The sequence below is a fragment of the Diadema setosum genome, chromosome 5 (genome assembly GCF_964275005.1).
Source record: "Diadema setosum chromosome 5, eeDiaSeto1, whole genome shotgun sequence".
Taxonomy (NCBI): Eukaryota; Metazoa; Echinodermata; class Echinoidea; order Diadematoida; family Diadematidae; genus Diadema; species Diadema setosum.
The window spans coordinates 7,497,401-7,517,917 of record NC_092689.1 but is presented as its reverse complement, the minus strand read 5'-3'; the positions used below and the strand labels follow the sequence as shown (position 1 = coordinate 7,517,917).

General features: G+C 36.1%; 1 protein-coding gene across 1 annotated transcript; it reads right to left on the bottom strand.

The window, feature by feature from the left end:
- Window positions 1-11,289: 11,289 nt before the first annotated feature.
- LOC140228467 (30 kDa spicule matrix protein-like) lies at window positions 11,290-18,767 on the bottom strand. The gene is made up of 2 exons (XM_072308682.1): window positions 18,730-18,767; window positions 11,290-12,031 (listed from the first exon to the last, which is right to left on the bottom strand). The coding sequence occupies exons 1-2, from the start codon at window positions 18,765-18,767 to the stop codon at window positions 11,290-11,292; spliced, it is 780 nt and encodes a 259-aa protein (XP_072164783.1).
- Between the last annotated feature and the right edge of the window lie 1,750 nt (window positions 18,768-20,517).

The following is a 20,517-nucleotide window of genomic DNA, read 5'->3' as shown; positions in this document are numbered from 1 at the left end:
TAAAGTCCTTATCCCACTTTATCCAAATTCATAAAAAAAACAAAGTCAATCAAAAGTCTTAGGAAAAACCGACAATCTGTATATCAAAACTCAATACGGAGTTTTCCAAAAGTGTTTAAAAAACAAGAAATCATAAACAACAAATAAACAAAAGCTGATTCACGTTCGATTTCCTTTCAGGTTATTCTATGTAAATTAAACAAACTCTATGATTTACTGGTTTCGTCAAATCGTTTAATTTCAACTTTTTCCCTTTCTTTTCACTTGATTTGATATCTGACAACGCTCTTACATATAAGATATGATTATACTATGACATTGTAGATATTAATGACACCAATAACTTAGGTACAGGAATTAAATAGAGTATTTATACAGGAAAAATTATTGACTGAATGATAAAAACTAGCAAACACGCTTTTCCTATATTGATTTCTTCCTTTCGTGGTTTGGGGGTTGCTTAGGATACAAAGCCACAGAATAGGTCATGAGTGATTATTAGGATGAACATAAAGTCAACACGGTGTACCACGAATCGGATCTTCATCACAACACTTATTTTATGTGTAAACCTGGTGTAGAGTAAACTCCGATGGAAAACAACAACAACAACAACAACATAAACTCGAGCATGGAAATGCTACTAAAACATGTTGGTATTACTCGAAATGATATGACGTCATAATTATCTTATTTGTGAACGTGGCTTAACATGTATAGCAGGTGAAGCTATACTGACCAGCCACCAGTGAGCAATCTTCCGGCAAACTGAATCGGACTTTCCTGAAAAACAGGCGACACTTGAAAGGGACTGAAGGAGTCATCGCTTGGGGCCTCTTGATTCAAACAGCCAAACGATAACACAAGATCCGTGGTGGTACGTTAGCAATTCTTTGCAATGATACAAAAAATCAATAAAACTTAATTTCCTCGGTTTTTTGTTCTAAATTGGACACTTCCTCACTAAACGCATGCCCTTAACGATCCCCGTATAAGCGTTGACTTGGTATCAAATCCGAATTCAAGAGACAGCGTCATCCAGTACTTAGATGTAACATATCTCTAATACCTTGATGTTATTTATTTTGATGAAGATTTATTTGTGTATACACGGCAGCAATGATTTAGAAAAATACAGGGTTATTATCATCTTTTGTTATGTAATATTACTTATTCCATGCCCAATGATTCATTCACTTGAAGTGGTTATCTCTGTCTACGCACTAGATTGGTCATTTTTTTTCTACGATCTTGTGAACTTTTCTATATTTTAAAAGACTGATTTCGGTATCATTATTTTCACTGCTGAGTGGTAAGTCTGTGCAGTTTCAGTCTTATACAAATGTTTGGGGTTTTTTTTTCCTGAATATAAGTGATGTTGTCTTGTGTAATATTCCATCAGGCTTTGGATTTCTTTTCTCAAATATTCTTCGGAATGAATTTAGTCACCTGAAATGCTTTATTGAACCACTATAGCAAATCATTTTGGAATCTCTTCTTTATCGTGTTTATGCTTATATAATGATAATAATAATAATAATAATAATAATAATAATAATAAGAATAAGAATAATAATGATAATAATAATAATAACTATAATAATAATAATAATAATAATTAGACAAATTTGTATAGTGCAGCTACTATGTAAATATACTCTACTGCGCTGTGATGTAACAGAGCTCCTGACATTGTTACTGATTAGACACACACACAAAAAAAAACAACAACAACAAATTAATCAAAGGCTTCTGAAAAAAAGTCTTCAACAAAGATTTGAAGACAGCAAGTGATGGGGCCTTCCTCGTTTTTTCAGGTAATTTATTCCAAAGTTTTGGAGCAGCACAACTGAATGCACAATCCCCCAAAGTTACTTTTGTTTTTAAGTGAGATTGCTTGAGAAGCAACTTATCCTGTGTACTTCGTAAATTATGCGAATATGAATATGATTTTAGTGATATCAATTCTGATAAATAACCAGGTGCTTGACCATGCAGTACTTTGTAAGTAAGTAACAAAATCTTAAATGTAATTCTCTGCCTTACTGGCAACCAATGTAACTTCATCAGAACAGGTGTAATATGTGAAAATCTTGACGAACTGAACACAAGTCTCGCACATGCATTCTGAACACGCTGAAGCTTGGTTATCTGTGAATCTGGCAAGCCAAACAATAGCCCATTACAATAATCAAGCCTACTGCTAATGAATGCGTGAACGAGAGTTTCAGCGTCTTCCTGGCTCAAATATCTTCGATTATTATCCATACAGAGGATTTTTGGAGCCCGAATACAAGTGTTATTTTGTCGACGCACCTCATAACCTCCGACCCACTTAGAAAGTTTTTTGAACTCGACCAATATTTTTTGCCGAGGCGACCAATATTTAAAATATTGGACGGCAAGAGGGGGATTCCCCAAAGTTTTTATAAACTGCACCGTGATTGGCTGAGATATATATACACGAGATGACCAGAAATATGAAGTAAAAACGTCTCGGATTGGTCAATCACGAATTAACTAAAATATCGTTTCTTCTAAAATTCTGTGTTTATACAAATTTCATATATCAATTTTAATAGTTGAAATTATTTTGCATACAATTTTTCAAAATATCACTTTCATACCAGGAAATTAAATTTAGGTTTGATGAAAACAAGTTGCATTTTTTTTTGTGCAGGCCGGCGACGATTGATCAGCTCAGCGCTTGGACTCGTCTTCGACTCGTCCAATATTTGTGCATAGCTCGTCCAGTATTTCCTTGTATTAATCTCAAGGCCGTCCAATATTATATAAATGTGATGCAAGCTATGCAACATATAAAAAGCAGACTTGCACATGGTCGATATATTCTTCTCCATGTTAAAACGAGAATCAAACCATACACCTAGGTTTTTCAAACAGCTCGATGGTTTTACTTCCAAATCTCCAACTGATATCTTATTAATATCCAGCTTTGTTACTGGTCTTGGTGTCCCAACAACAAGAAACTCAGTCTTCCCATCATTAAGCATTAACTTATGTTTGGACATTCAAGAACGGACATAACATGTACAGGATTCTAAGTTCGAAATACCGTCAATGTGTTGTTTACAATCAGGACTGAATGAAATGTACAACTGTGTATCGTCAGCATAACAATGACAGAAAACATTTGGGAAACGACGTTACCCTTGATCAGATTACTTGTGTAAAGTGTAAAAAGAAGGGGGCCATGGCGTGACCCCTGAGGCACCCTGTATAAAACATCAAAATTCTTTGACATAACATCCTCTATCATAATCTTTTGCTGTCTGTTAGAAAGATACATATTTTAAATTGCTAAATGGTCTTAGTTTCTCATAACTCAATTCCATTCCATGTTTTTTGAGAAGTGGCCTAACTAATGCCACTTTCCACTCAGACATGTCAGATGGAAAGAGACCACTGGAGAGAGACATGTTGATGATTTTAGTAAAGACAAACATCTTAAACATTCCTTAATAATTCCTTGATTTGTAACTTTTGTTCCCGGTATGTGTCTTTTGCACATTTTATGCATTTGTGAAAATGCTTCTATTAGCCATCCAAAAATACCAAAGATAATTTTTATTTCATCAGATTTTTTTTTTTTAAATCTTTCATTAATTCACTACACTGCAAAAAGTCCGGTGTTAAATATGAAACACCGAGTTGGTGTTAAATTTCCGGTGCTCATTCATGGTGTTAGATTAACACCACCGGGTGTCATTTCAAAATTTAAAATTGTTTTTTGAATAGTTTCTTAGTTACTGCACTTCTTGTTAATTTTGAACTTCAACAAGGCGATAAAGACTTTTCCGATAAAGTACTTGATTTTTGAAAAAATCTGCAAATACATTTACACCACAGTAACACCAGTTGGTGTGGTCCCCTACTGAAGCTGGACGGGTGTTATACCATTGAAACTAACACCACCAACATCAAATCAACACCATGCGGTGTCATTATTGAATTAACTCTAGCGCAGTGTCAAAAATATCACCAGCCACAGTGTCAAATTAACACCACGAAGTGCCAGGCGAACACTTTTTAACACCGTCACAATACATTTTCTACACCTGCGGGTGTGGTCCTCTATTAAAGTTTGATCGGTGTTAGATTTAACACCCATGGTGTTAAATCTAACACCGATGTTTTTACAGTGTATCAATTAAGATATAAGTGACTGCCTGTTTCAAACGTTCTGGAAGCTTAGAAAAGAAACTATACCCTGTAAAAAAGTGAGTTGGTCCAGTTTGAAGTTTTTATTGCAGCTTTAAAATTGACAAATTTCTCTATCTTCACGTAAATAAAGTGTTTAGCAGAAGCCATGATAAAAACCATGGGGATACATACTCGCGCAGGATTCGAACCTACAACCTCCTGATCACCGGACAGATGACTTATCCACTAAAAGCAGCGAGCTTCCACCCTACAGCCAGTGCTGGTTCTAATCCTTTTAGCATGCAGCGGGTATACTCCGTAATTTTTGAAATTCGTGAAATTCTATAATTTCGAGTTGTTTTTATTTCAACAGTTTGACTAATTGCCTCACATCGATGCAAATAATCACAGAATAACCAACGAAATAACGCTACAGCATGCTTCCCTTCATTCAACTACAGCATTTCTGAAAAAAAAAATTCTTTTTCATGACATTAAGGTGAAAGCTCTGGTGCTCGATTTTCTCTTTCCTGTACAATCACAACTCAACATCCGTTTTGACTATTAAATACAAAGGAACAACTAAAAGTATCATTCTACTATTACTATGATTACTGTTTACAGTAGGCCTATATCTCACATACTCGGGTTTACATCTCCCACGCACAAACACACGATAGAAACACGCTCTGCTAAGAATGTCACTTGCACATCTTTATTTTAGTCCCAGATTCAGATTTTATGAAAGTCTTCCCCAAGAAACAAGAAAAGAGAAGTCAATAAGATATTGTGGGCGATTTTATTTACATTAATTATAATAACATAGCATTTCACTGTGATTTTATAGTGTTTACTCGTAATGATCTTGAAATGGAGATTTGGGTATACATTGGACATGCTGAAAGTAAGAATTCATGATGGTGGTAGGGAAAGCAGGAGGACATAATTATACATCCAATAATTTATAATAATAGATGCCCATCTCCTTTTCTCCCCCTCCACCCCTAAAAAACCACCAACAGCAACAAAAACTTCCTAATGTTCTATAAGTCTACTTACTTTACACTTTTTATCAACACCCAAAACTACCAAGAGGTTTAAGACAAAGACACAATGAGAGGGGAAAAGACTAGGCAAAACACACACAAAAAACCCCAACAACAACAAACAAACAAACAAACACACAAACAATCAGTCAATGAAACAAACAAACCAAGAAGAAGAACTGTAAGGGAGTGGGAACATCTGATTTAAGTCTGCCTTAACCAAAACTCTTTAAAAAATTGACGTGTTATATGTATTCATGATTTTTCATATAAGTACTCAATTCACGAGATGATACTAGCTTATACTTATACTCACATTCGTGGTCTCACTTTCACTGAAGTGTAGTTATTATAAGTGTGGAACAGCAAAACAAAAAAACAAAACAAAAACAAAACAAAAACAAAAAACGGCTTAGTGTGCACGCACGGACCAGAGACATTCTAGTATCGCTCTAAATTATTTTCATCGAGTGGATGTCTTATTACACCCTGTGTCAATCCACACGGCAAAATATTGCTGTGTGGATATGTTGTCCTATTGTGGGGTTGGCAAGAATTTTTGAGACTAAAAACTGTTGTGGACCGATACATATTATGAACGATGAATGCGTCAAATTTCGAAATCAATTCAATTCAGTTCAATCCATTTATTTTCATTCTCATTTTTCTTCCAACAAAACATAACACAGAGTAAATCAGGAATATATTAATCATTATAAGAAAGTAGCATATGATTGCTAAATTTGAAGTCATTAATGTAGTTATCTCAGATGTACTGGCAACTCTGACCTCTTATGTACGTATAAGAAATAAGATATTGTAAAGTAATATATTGTGTTTGGTAAATTGCAAATTTTTGTTATATTTTGTGTATGGTATATTTTTTTTTGTAAAGCGCATTGAAGTTCTTTTCAAGTCTGAAATGCTCTATATAAAAAATTATCATTATTATTACTATTATTATTATTATTACTATTATTATTATTATTATTACTATTATTATTATTAACATGACATGTCTAAACTGAGCGGGATATATACAATTGAAAGGAATGGGGCAAAGACAAAATTGAAGGAAGAAAGGAAAGAAAGAAAGCAAGAGAATCATTTATGCCTACACGCTGAACCAGAGAAACGGAAGAATGGATTTAGGAGGTGCTTCGGGCAGCTGGTGACTGCACGCAGCTGTGCAAAAATAAGGATTATGCAAATAAATGTCGAATTTCATTGCGTAATAATGCCGTTTTTCATTGCGTAATGATGATTCAATGACTGATGTTGAACCTTATGTTTGTTGTAACCCATATAGGTACAAAATGAAAATCATTTCAAAAATCATTTCAAATTACGCTTAAAAGAGTATAACGATGGAGAATATTTTATTTCAGAACTTAATGAATTCCAAAATTTAGGGCCGGTATACATAAACATTTTCTCAGCTAAGGTTCTCAGGAGGGGTGCATAATGAAAATAAATATCTCAGCGAGAATCTAACAAAAATCATTTCAAATTACGCTTAAAAGAGTATAACGATGGAGAATATTTTATTTCAGAACTTAATGAATTCCAAAATTTAGGGCCGGTATACATAAACATTTTCTCAGCTAATAAGGTTCTCAGGAGGGGTAAATGAAACTCATTAAACCGTCTAGTTGGATAATCATGAAAAGATTGATTTCGTGGAAACATTGAATTGAAAATACTGGGAAGAGCATTTGTGTTGTAGTTGAACATGAAATGACCCAGTTGAAAAAACAAACAAATCTTTAATTTTTAAAATCTTATATTTAGTGAATAGTGAATCTTAATGGGAACGCGGCGAAACCCAACAAATAATACGAAGTACTTTTTTTGCAATAACAATGAATTTATCTAGTAAAGTTTGGTGGGCGCTATCCCATGCTGAAATTCCGTTATTAAGATTAGATAATTTAAAGAAAAATACGACGTTAGCAAAGAAGACGATGGGATGTGAAATTTTTGTCTTTTAAAAGTACCAATATTACGTGAAATTATTTTAGTTATGTTAAGTGATACGAGGCCTCCATTAAAGTCTATCATCCACTGTGATACCGAAAAATTTCATGTGGGATACACGTTCTAATCGAGTGTCATCAAAATAAGATCTGTGCAAAATGTTTCTATGAAATTGCTAAAAAGTATGTCCTTAGTTTTCTAAAGATTGAGTGATAACTTACAAGCTCTTATCCACTGATTCACGTTTTTCAATTCAACGCCGACGGTGTCTACGAGAGTAGTAGGAAAAGAAAACATTATTTTGAGTCATTAGCCAAAAGTTTAAATGAGAGTATGTCGGATGATCTACAAAAGTAATTGATTTAAACAATCGAAAGTACAGGTACTAATAACCCCGAGGGAGGCCACATTTGATAAAATTGAGACTTGAGTTATTCTCGTTCAGAGATACATATTGTTTTCGGTTTTGCAGATGACTTCTGAACCACTAGAAGGCCTTTCCCCTTATGCCATAATGAGACGAATTGTAAGGTAAAGTTTCATGATTAATTGTATCGAAGGCTTTGAAGAAGTACAGGAAGATACTAACAAGATGTGAATAATTATAGTATGCGCGGCGTTATCAATAAACTTCAAAAGAGCTTGAATGTTGCTCTGTTTCCAACAAAACCTGAACTGAGAATTTGTGAAAACGTCATGAAAATTACGAAAAATTAATTGTTCTTGTGAATATTAATTTTTCTAAATTTCAGGTAAGGATGAAGGTAAGGAAAATGGGTCTACAATTACTTATATCAAGATCATCTCCTTTTTAAAATAAAGGGACAACCTTGGCAATTTTCATTTGATCAGGAAAAACACCATAAGACTTATTAAAAATATGTACAAGTGGATCCGCAATTGAAGAGACAATACCATTTAAAATAGAATTACTTATATCATCATAACCCGCACTGGGTTTATTATTCATTCCAGTAACGATGTCCGTTATTTCATATTTCGTAGTTGGAACAAAAAAAAAATGGAATTAGAATGAGATTGACCTAAGCAATTTGAAAATTGTGTATAAGACTGTGGTACTTCTTTTGGCAGATTCTCTCCAATCACTGCAAAAGAAGATTTAAAAATTGTGGCCATGTCACCGGAATCTTTAAACATTTTATCACCAAATCGAATTGTTATAATATTTGAAGTCTTTCATGTCTTTCATGTCATTCATGGCCTGTTTCAATACCTTCCATGTACTCTTTATATCGTGTTTGCATTTTTCCAACTGAATTATATTTATGATATACATTATATTTCTTCTTTTGAAATCATATAACTTTAGTTAAAACATTTTACACTATAATATGTATATTTCCTTTTTGATTCTTCAGTTGTTGTTTTTTTTCCATTTTTAATTTATGATACAACCTGTTTCTCCTAATAACGGAACGAAGAAAGAATCCTGAAATCCATGGAAGCTGAGAGGATGTTTTATACCTAACTAATTTATCTTTTAATTTGGGAATATATTCATCTAGATATCATCTCCAAAAAGATTATCAAATGATACATCTACATCATCGTTGTCACAAACACCAGACCAATCAGCCCTTTCTAAGCTGGCACCAAGGCTAGCTAAATTTTCTGATGTGACTCTTCGTCTTGTTAAAGGAACATGAAACTTATTAACCGTATGCTTATAATTAAAACAAGCCATAGTTGGGAAATTATCAGTCATATCAGATGAAATTATAGAAGAATCTAAAACTTGAAATGAATTACCAAAAATATTATCAGGGAGTGTGGCGGAATAATTTGTAACATGTGTGGGTTTCGAGATTATTGTCAAAAATAAGGCTGACAAAAATATTTCAAGAAACTCTTGTGACATGTTATTACTTTTTTATGGAATCAATATTAAAATCACCCATTATAAAAACATTTTTGTTAACAAAAAGAAGATTTTTTGATAAATTTATAATACGATTCAAACAATCAGAACTAGAACTAGGGGTCTATAAATAATACCAATTATAATGTGTTTACTTCGTGGAACGGATCTTTCCACATACAGGGAGTATAGTATCATTCACTGAATTCAATTCATCGCAAACTTTGAATTTGAATTCATGAGACAAATAAAACGCTACCAAACCACCCGTCCTGTTTAATTTCATTCAATGCCTCGCACGACGGTATACCTTTAAAGCCATTCAAGGTATAATTAGCTCACTTGGAGTATATGATATCTCTCTCTCTCTCTCTCTCTATATATATATATATGCATATAACATATATAAATATATATACATATACATATATATTATATATATATATATATTATATGTATATATATATATATAATATATATATATATATATATATATATATATATATATATATATATATATATAAAGAGAGAGAGAGAGAGAGAGAGAGAGATGTACTTTTGCCGTTCCAAGCATCGTTTTCTTTCTTAATTGCACTTTTTCAGCAACATATTTGATACGTCAAAGTATATTATCATAATGATTCAACCGCGTATCTTCAAGGAGGTGAGACACAGTACCAACCATTCTGACATCTGCGTGCGCCACAGCATTTTGGCCTCATACGCACCCCACACGCTAATCACACTTGGGTAAAACCCTCACATTCCAGCGCATCTAGTAGTTGTCTCTCTCAGGAGCTTAGCAACCAACTACTTCCATTTCAAAAACGCCCCCTTTATTCAGAATGTCGAGTGAATTGTATTGTATTGTATTGTATTGTATTGTATTGTATTGTATTGTATTGTAAGTAATTTGTATCTCGAATATTTATGTGGTTTCTGTAAATGCAGATAATATATTGGACAATCTTATGAATCAACGCAAGTCAACATGCATTTGCATGGCATAGGTCCTGGAATCTACATAATTACATCATATAAGTAGATTGCATTTAAATCAATGCAATCAAATCACATCTTTTTCTAGGATATTGAAGAAATTATTGGATTTTGTGACTGTCTGTATCTAAAAGCACTGAAAAAAGGATAAAGTGAGGTAGGATTTTGAACGTATTTTTCTCTGTAGTGCAAGTACTTAATATAGTCACAAAAAAGGTGAAAATATATTTTGTGTAATCATTTGCTTGATGTTCTCTCTCTCTCTCTCTCTCTCTCCCTCTCTGTGAAGTATGAAAGTGCATTAAAAAATATCCTTTACTCTTTATGCTAATGGCAGAGGTTACCGAGACTAAATTGCAACGGCAGAAGTAAAATTCATACGTATACTGTCAACGTATAGAATAATGTACACGAAAAGACGTTCAATGAAAGATTGTATGCCAAATCTTATGCGTCGGGGGGGGGGGGGGCAATGTGTGTGTGTGTGTGTGTGTGTGTGTGCTTTCGTCTAAGTAAAATACCGTGGTAAACGCCTGGTCGAAAAAGCAGAAAAACAACGAAAAGATGGAAAGTCACAATCATGAACATTTTATTGGTCATCACGATTTTTATGATATTTTCAACAATTATATATATTTCGGTTTAATCATTCACAGGCAGCATAAACTTAAAAAAATATATTGCCTGTTGGTATATACATATAAGACATCTTCATAGAGTTCTTAGAAAAGACATTCTCTAAAGAGCCAATGTCAAATAAGTGTTCATACATTACAAATGTTGACATTAAAACGATTCTGGCTTTTATGGCATGAGAGGCATGTCATTCAGGAACAGCTCCGCATCACCATAAGATAAAATACATGTACAATTCTGCAATATCCCCGATGATTGTATAGTTTCTTGAAAAAGAGAAACTTGACAAAAATTACATTGAAGCAGAAAAGACACGTTGATGGTTTTCTTCGGTATCCACGGATTGACTGTTCATAACTGTCCGTTATTTTAGATGATATTCCTCGTGTGTGTTTTTGCACACTCGGAGTACCTGGCCAATGTAAACGGTGCAATCTGGCACTTCTTAACTCGTCTCCTGAGAAAGTTTCAAAAAGTTTTCATCATGCAGCAAGATTTTAAAAAGATGTAAGATAAACATATCTAAACCGCTTTAATGTCCCTGGTATTGAACAGTATTGAAATTGAACCAGTTTAGACGCCAAAAGCCTATGGCATCACCGGATAACCATAGCCGTAGTACCGTGACCTGCTGCCCATGTAGTTGCCAAGCTTTTTGTAGGCCTGAGGAGCGAGACGGTTACGGTTGCCACCTTGCCGCGACTCATCAATCTTCCTCTCACGCAGTCCTCCGAAACCGAGGTAGTCCGATAGACGAATTGGCTGTGGATGTCGCTGGAAGAGAACCTGAGGTGCCATGGTCGCGGGGCCACTGGCGGCGGTGGTGCTGTTGGTGTCCACCGTGGTGTTTGTTGTCGGGGCTGCGGTCGTAGTTGGCGTGTTCGTCGTCGGCAAGTTATATTCACAGATGAACGGAAATGGCTCGTCTATGGCTTCCGTGTTCCAGAAGTGACTGACCTCGAAGCCATAGCCAAACATCTGAGTGAACTGGGGTGTGAAAACCTCGCTCATGAACATCAAAGCGGCACCACCATTTCTGATCAGTGGTTCTCCGTAGAAGGGCTCCCAAGCGGTGTACAGTAATGGGTCGCCGTTCACCCACTGAAATGCCATGGCGGTTGCGTTGTAGAACAGACCGATCCACATCTCTACGGGCTCTATACCCGGCATCCAACTGAAGATGAACTCATGCTCCGCTTGGTCGTTGATAACGAGCAGGTGCGCGTTAGCGTGTAGGGTCTTGCAGTACGCGTTAGCGGCATGGAAGGTCATTCCTTCTAGAAGGGTGGCCGTTCCGGTAGTGGGGTCAACGTATCGACCTGTAGCAGTTCTGAAAGTCGTGAAAAAGAGATAGAAGTCATAAAATGTATAGATATAATTTACTAATCTTAAGCGTATTAATTTGAATTGTTAGTGGTCATGGATAGTGTAGCAAAATAAATACTTTCATTTTGAACGAATGCAACAGGTAAGGGTATGAGATTCAATAAAATATTGACCAGGGTCCCGTTTCATAAAGCTTGTTATCAGTGACAACTGCCACATTTCTATGACAAATTAGCTCTTAGCCAATCAGATGCAAGGATTTCAGTAGCTTATAACAACTATGACAACTTGTCACTGATAACAAGTTTTATGAAACGGGGCCCTGCTCTTGAGTTTCGTCTTCGTTTTAGGTGTATAAGTGTGTACTTCCGCGAATAACAATCAGCAATTTTCTGTATCAACAAATGCCGTATGACCAGCAGTCTGATTATAAGATGATTTATCCATACACTATTAAAAAAAAAATAGAGTCTACATAATTTAAAAACACATAGATTGCTCTGATAAAATCATTGCCGTCTGTGTACGTAAAAATATCATGAGAGAAACAACGAAACCTTTTTCGTTACTCATTTTTACCTTTTTCGTTTGTCTCGTTTTTTTTTTCTCTTTTTCTTTCTTGTTTTTGGTCATTGTTTGCTTATTGATGTTGCCTTTCATTTCACTGCAGGAAAGACAGCGTTCGGAAAGAATGTTTTCGTACGCTTTATATTTACAAGTCTCGTGCATACTGTAGAGCATGTAATGTATGTCAAGAGTTAAACTTGGCTTGCAACAAGGCTAGCTACAACCATACAATAAAAATATCGGCTCTGGGTATAGATGGATATCAATATGGCTCAAAACAATGTTTAATACGTTTGTGGCTAAATTCTTCATATCGTCCAACCGTATTAATGATGTTCGTTTGGATGAACAAACACTGGAGAATACACAAGTTTTTAGAGCAAATAGCACTATGACAGCAATTCGTTTCCAAATCATTTATTCCTGCATTACTGCTTTCGGGCAAATTTGTGCGGTATAACACTACCACACAGATATTTTTTGTCTAACTGAAGTAATAAGCAACTTTTTCTAAACTCTTTGTTTTTTTTTTTCTCCATGGATTCATTTCAGACAATGCTAGAATGCTGTAGAACAACACAGCTCAAACTTGACAAAGTGGAAACATTGTTGAAGGATGTCTCTAGATGAATCGTTGGATCAAGGAAATGAGAAGAAGATTACAGCGGGGTGTGGTTCAAACAATAACGCGCCTTGCTTTGATAAGAAGCTCTAAAGTATAGCAGTTGTAAACGGGTTCATCCTACAAGACCGACACCCATGTGTCACACAGCCCACGAGTCCTACAGCCCACGAGTTCGACACTAGGTAGATAAAGCCCAAGAGACAGACACTAGGTAAAACAGCCCACGAGTTCGACATATACAACACGGGATTTAATGTGCCGGTCTCGTGGGCCTCGTTTGCTTAGTGACGATTTCATGAGCTGTATGACTCGTGGGCTGTATAACTCGTAGGCTGTGTGACTCGTGGGTGTCGGTCTCGTGACGTGCACTCTTGTAAACATCCTGTCCGAAAATCCAATCCCCTCTTCTATGTTCGGAGGCCTTTCACCAACGATTATTTTTTTATTTGTAAAGTTGTGCCCGCAATACTTGGACGAAAACAAAACAAACAAAACCATAAATACAGTAAAACAATGATTAAAAGATTACGGCGAGATTTGAAACGTAAGCACGAGGAAAGCCTGACTGTCATGAATGTAAGCTGGACAGACGAGTATAAGTGTACCAATATCCTGAGTATTATAAGTGCTGCATTTTGTAGGATATACTCGAGACTTGCCCTCTGCAAAATATAAGACTCTTTTTGTCACTCCGAGTCTTGTTTCTTGGGGTTTAAACAGAAAATGTAAATTTTCACTTTAATTACACAAGTTGATTCCCCAATCAAACGACGGCATTATCAACATTTTATTCCAAGTACGTTTGAACGATAGTGCTATGCAATATGTGAATGTACTTCGATCAATAACCGATTTACATGGAATCTCGATATCATTCGTAAAACGTATCCGTGTAGCTAGAACGCGCACACATCAGTACCGGCGCTTACGGAGCAGAACTTAAACGCGCGGAGCGCAAGCGCCAACTAGTTTTGTAGAAATACACAATGATCTGATTTATCGAAATATGTCTACTTTCAGGGGCTATCACGTGAATTATGGCTGGGTTTTTTCTGTATGATAGCTGCACACAAATTTGATTTCGAGGGTATTGATATACGTTAATGATCTGAAAAGCCGGCATTTAAAGTCTGATTCCATTCACGTGAGTAAGAGCAATCTAACCACAATAACCGGTAAAGACAGGAAGAGTCAGCATCCACTGCAGTAGTTTTATTGGGAACGTCTTCATCATAGACACAATGAGCTGCAACACAGCTGTGTGTTTAATGACAAATTCGTCTGCAGCTCTTTTTGTAAGTGCTAGCCCAGTAAGAACAGACCAGAAACTTGATACAGCTATATGGTATGAATATAAAGAAATAAATGAAGAGATAACGATTCCCACTGAATGAACAAAAAGGTGGTAAGATTCAGTTGAGCAATCAATAGGTAAGTCCTATAGTTGAAAACCACATTGTGGCACGATTTTGATTTCTCTTAACAGCTCATTTTGACTGACACGTGCGATAGATTCAATCATTAGACATTTGATTTTGATTCCTGCCAAATCAACTTTTTTTTTTCAATCAATAGGGGAGAATTGATGGTCAGTGCAAAAGAAGAAAAGAAAAAAAAAAAACAAATCCTAGAGCAAATATCAGCTCATACCTTCTTCAGGGGACCTACTTTCAGTTCACTCTCAAACAACTCAGTTTACGTATGAGATACTTTGTGGACTTGTTATCGATATATCTTAGAGTGTACTTTGCTTTATAGCCTGTCACAGCGCTACCATAAAAGCTGAGCTGAAGTATTTCTTGGCAGCATGAATCAGAAATCTTCATCCATGACACACTTTTATAACAAACACACATGCAATTGTGTTTCGTGGGAAGAATAGTCTTATCTTTGACAGTTGTATATCATAGCAATGACACAATCTACCGCAATATGCCACCAGAGTCGATTTGTTTCCTTGATTGCGTCAGAATGGAGTAAGGTGTTATGTAAAAGTCGGACCATTCACAAACCCATTAATTCACTAAAAAATTCAAATGTATAATGACAGAATTACTTACCGGTAACAGCTATTGCCATTTTGTGTGAAAAACGCCGGACATGTTTGGGCTTGCCCATTAACAAGAGAACAGAGAGCTAGGAGCCCGGCGAGGATAAGGCACTTCATGTTTCCAGGAGTAACCGATACTTTACAGCTTTAAGCTATCCAAGTTACTGGCGTACAATTCCAAGCAAAAAGAACACCGAAGTAATTATATCACCGTGCTTGTGTCACCAATGGTGTCAGACTGTCTGAGGATAAACTTAAAACCAGCTCTTATATGACTCCAAGACGGGGAAAAAACAACAACAGCAACACACCCCCACAATTTTTCCTCTCTTAGCCTTCAAAACCCAGGCGTTATGTTGTCGCCATGATGCCTTTTAGCACAGCCTGTTGTATACTTCCTTGTTGTTATTAGAAGCAAACGTCTCCAACTTTTAATGAAGCCAGGTCCCGTAAGGGGGAATGGCACGTTCTGGTGATTCAGTATAGCCCATTTTCAGTTGTTGCTATGCTACGTGCGCATGCTCACCCTATGTGACAGGTGTGATCACAGAATTACCATTTGTCCAAGTTCATCAAGGGATCTGCTTTTCCCCCTTATGCCTTTTTTAAAGGCACTAACTTGTATCCTGATTTTAAGAGTTTGTATTCTCTGAGGTGTCTAAACTTAAAAAAAGTTTCAAATAATCCTTTTCCGTGAATGAAGCCTAATCCCGTTGTGACTTGTGAAATGTTAGTTCCTTTTTTTAGATTATTTGTGTATATACGTTTCAACTAATCTTATTTGATTGCGATATATCCACATTGTATTTTTCATGCTCATATAAAAACAACCACAGTATTTGAAGACATTGCAAAAATTCACAACGTGGCAAATTCCAGGAAAACATAATAGACGAAAATTCATCAATACACATTATATTTTATATACCTTTCGTAATTTCGAAGGGCAGATATACATTATTTACGAATTATTTAGAGTTTTTTAATTCGAACTTGTGAACTCGACAGAAAAAGAAATCGCTTCTGTTCAAGGGAAATAATCTACATTTTTCTTTTCGCTCCCAGGGGGAAAATGGCCATATGCAAGACAATTCTGCTCTTAAGAGGCGTGTTATTTTCTAAAATGTGACGAAACATAATAATCTGTTGTGGTAATACGGTTATTTAGAGCATTTGGCAAAGTGATCACAACGCTCTATTATTCTGTCGCTATACTTTGTATCCCTGTATTCTTCTTGGCTTTCATAAACTAGCCCTTAATTGTTATCACTGGCAAAGTTCGCCAATGCTTCAACCCAATGCTGATGCTTCATCAGATATTGGCCCCCTTGTTGGCATCAGAAAACCGAAGTGGTGAATGTCATACTGCAGTAATTTTTGATTGCTTTGATAACAATGCTTTCGCTGCCAAAGTTTTTCAAACGAGTATTCATTGTTTTATTTCTGTTGAAGATGGGAAAAAAATGTTTGTGTCAACGTTCTCCTGTCTTCACTCGGTCCAAAAACCACCCAAAGATATCAAGAACATTTTACCACAATGAGCTTTAGATTAATATTCTTATCCAGCGGTGAGGTAACTATTGGGGACAAAATTCGTTATTTTTCCTACGTTAAGGATATAATTGGAAGTTTCACTGATGTCTCTTGGGAAACTTTTCAGCTGTATTGCATTTGTCATTCGATGTATTTTCAGGCAATTACCCAGAATAGAGATATATGAAAGATGGCACATTCCATGATGGTTCTACCGATATTTGTTTTGTTTCGCTTGTAATGGAGGCCCCTTTAGATCCTTTAGATGTCCTTGTGATAGTTTCTACTTCCCGTAATCAATTGCCAAGTGTTTGATACCAAAATATGTTTCGTTTCTACATTTTGGAGGTACAGAGAAACGCCCACGCACCAATCCATACACACCCAGCCAACCCCCATACACACACAAACAAACATACATACATACACACACACACACACACACGCACACACACACACACACACACTCACACACATTAAGTTACGATGCTTTTCATACAACACGTGTAAAATTCTTGTAGATTTTTACAGAAATTGGTTTAACTGGGGACAGTTTTATGGGGAGAGCTTGTATGGCGGAACACTCATCCATTCTTACTCCCGCCTAGGGTAACTTTGTAGGGGTAGATTACTTACCCTGGAATCTGTCTGAATCAATGACGTCATAAAGTGCCCAACCCGTGACGTCTCCAGCACCTGGGCAATCGTTCATTAGTGTGATTCACTTTTGGCTGCCCTTGACCCAACAGCCAATTTTACTGTAGCCATATGTTGCAATGGCTATAACATAAAAAAAAAAAAAACACTAATGAACCTCATTTTACTCACTGGCAAAATTCCCGAAAGATAACGAGAAAACCATATTCATTTCATCATGGGTATGTTGTTGCTGACATGAATGAGAGACTGTTTAGTTGGCATCATTTTTGATACTTTGGAAAAGAAAAAAAAAACAATACACAACAGACACACACACACACATTATGAGCATGTATTCATTACCATCGTGTTTCAAAAGCAGCATAAAAATCCCCATCGAGTTTGCTTTTTTGTTGCATCTTGTCTTTTCATTGCAACGGTAGCAATCAGTTCGGCAACGTCCAGAAATGCTAACAATGTATCAGCTATGCACGATTTTGTTCGAATCACGTCGGTATACTGCAAACGGTTGTGCATGAATGTGATGACAAAATCACACAGTCGTAGTTGCCACATTGGCTTGTGATGTTTCCACTATAAAACACTATGGAACCAATCCACGAATGTTTTTTTTTTTTCAGCCATACAAGGAAAGTATTATTATGAATTCATATGTGCTTCCATACAACAAAGTCGTGTGAGTAGGACCGAGGATTGTAAAGCTGACTGACGAGAACACGGGAAATTGAGATTGACTTGTCAATAATTCGCACTTCCAAAAAAGGTGAAAAATTGCAGGACGCAAGGAACAAGGGATGGCGTCCGGTCTTTAAAAAGCCCGCATGCACTTTGTAAGTCATGACCTTGAAGGATGTCGTGATATTACTAATTGTCAACGTGACGAACTCACGAACAGCAGTTGATTTCTTCCTATCACGTTGACAGGAATGACGGGATGGGTGACTTCGAAAAACATGTACAACCGAAGTGATTGATAATGTAGGTTGTATAAATGCCTGTCACTCTCCTTGTATCTCATATGAAAATTATCATAAAACAATTTCATTAAAAAATTCCCGATTATGAATCTGTTTAAAAGAATCAACGGAAAAGGTCAAATTCCCTTTTAAGTATATGTTACCTGATTTAACCTTGTTAAACTGAGCTGCACTCTGTGTATCATGAAGTGTGTCTTACTTGATTTGTACTAAAAGAAAGCTTTGGGCATTTGGGGATGTCTTCCTTGCATCTACTTCACTGCAAGTCCCCGTTGATCTGGTAAACTGACCTCAGCAGCCACTCCTGTAGTTTAATTCTCATCCCCATATTTCCCTATGTGCATTTTGCATGTGTCTGTATCAGAAAGTTTCTAATGTACACAACAACAACAAAAATCTCAACTACCTTTTAAATATATTTTATAGCGCAACTTTTTTTAAAGAGGTGTTATTTAAAGAAAAATAATGTAGCAAGGGTATTTCCACATCTATAATGCTTATTGACTAACTTATATGAGAGTGACAGTGAGAGAAATGAGAGTGACCTATTGGGTCATGCATGAGTAAGCACACACGAAATACAACATGGTCACTTTTCAAGAGTTTAACGTCATGGGGAGGGGTTCTGTGAAATATAGAGAACATGTTTAAAGTGCTGTTATCAATATCCATTATTTTGACCCCCTTAACATTACCTTTTAGTATTTCCTGCCTTCATCTGTACAGAAGGCTCACTCAATATATAACACGATGAATCCCTCTTTTGTTCACAACATGTGCTGTTACATGCTGGCAACAACATCTGACATCAATTCTTCCAATAAATCAAATGTAATTTGCAGGTATAGGAGGGTTTAACATAACCATTTCCCCCTAAAATTGTGTTCCCCTAACCGTAAAAAAGAAGAAGCAAAAACATGAAATGTATCAGAATAGGTATGGGGGGGGGGTCAAACAATGGATAATAAAATACAAACAGTAAATCAAAAACAAAATGTTTCAAAGACCCCCGAAAATGGTTCTTATAATTTTTTAGAAGAAAATGTCTTTTTGTCTTGAATGTGTGCCCACTAATACATTAGTGAACAGACCATTCTCATTATCCCTTCAATACTATTTTGCTTAAAATCTTTTTATCAAAAAGATTTTAAAAAATGATGAGGAGTTCCTTTGTGTGTGTGTTTGTGTGTGTGTGTGTAGAATATCTTAAAGGGATGGTGTAGTTTTTGGTGGAGATGGGAGATTCAGATTTTACATTTGGGGGAGATAATCAGAAAACACATAATAATGAAATCACAAAGAGCAAACAATTCTAAGCGGGATTCAAAATTTATTTGGCGAAAATCGGTTTAAACAAAGTGGTCCTAATACAAGGTGGATCCCATCTTTCATTAGGACCTCAGCCATTATATCTCAGCCATTTAAAAACCAATTTCAATCGAATAGAATTTGAATTCCTCTTAGAATTATATGCTCTTTCATATTTCATATAAGAGGTTTCTCATTATATCTTACAGAAAAGTTTTCAACCTCAACCCTCATCTCAACCAAAACTGGTATACCATCCCTTTAACACCTTGTCATAGAGCTGACAAGAGTTTGTCGAAAGCTTTCTTCCTTTTTTTTCGGGGGGGGGGGATGTTCATTTTCGAGTGCAGTGGTATTGACATATTGATATCAAATTGCTATTGACATATTCCTATTATCTCTGTAAAGCAAAGTCTCTTTTTTTTCAAGATTGCGTTGCATTGTAGTCGACAAAGACGTGGCAAGAAATATTCAACAAGTGGGAGGGGGGGGGGGCAAATGTGGTCATATACTTGTGGTATGTGTGGCTTTGAACGTATGTGTATTGAACGCATTGGCGCCAAACTAGATGACTGATCTAAGCTAGAGATACAGTCATAGGAGATTGATCGTGGCTCTGGTCTCACGCCTCACATTCACATGCTCTATAGATCTGCGTACGTTTCAAGAGAATTAAAGGAACCAAAAAACGCAAATGCATGTTCAATCGTATTGATTCATGATACCCTCAACATTACTTATTTTTGTGGCCAACTAAATATCGAAACACG

Bases quoted from the DNA above. Each gene is read 5' to 3' on its own strand.
- LOC140228467 (XM_072308682.1), bottom strand. From the start codon at position 18,767: ATGGGGATGAGAATTAAACTACAGGAGTGGCTGCTGAG. The intron at 12,032-18,729 runs GTCAGTTTACCA...CACGACTTTCAG, and splicing joins CTACAGGAGTGGCTGCTGAG to AACTGCTACAGGTCGATACG.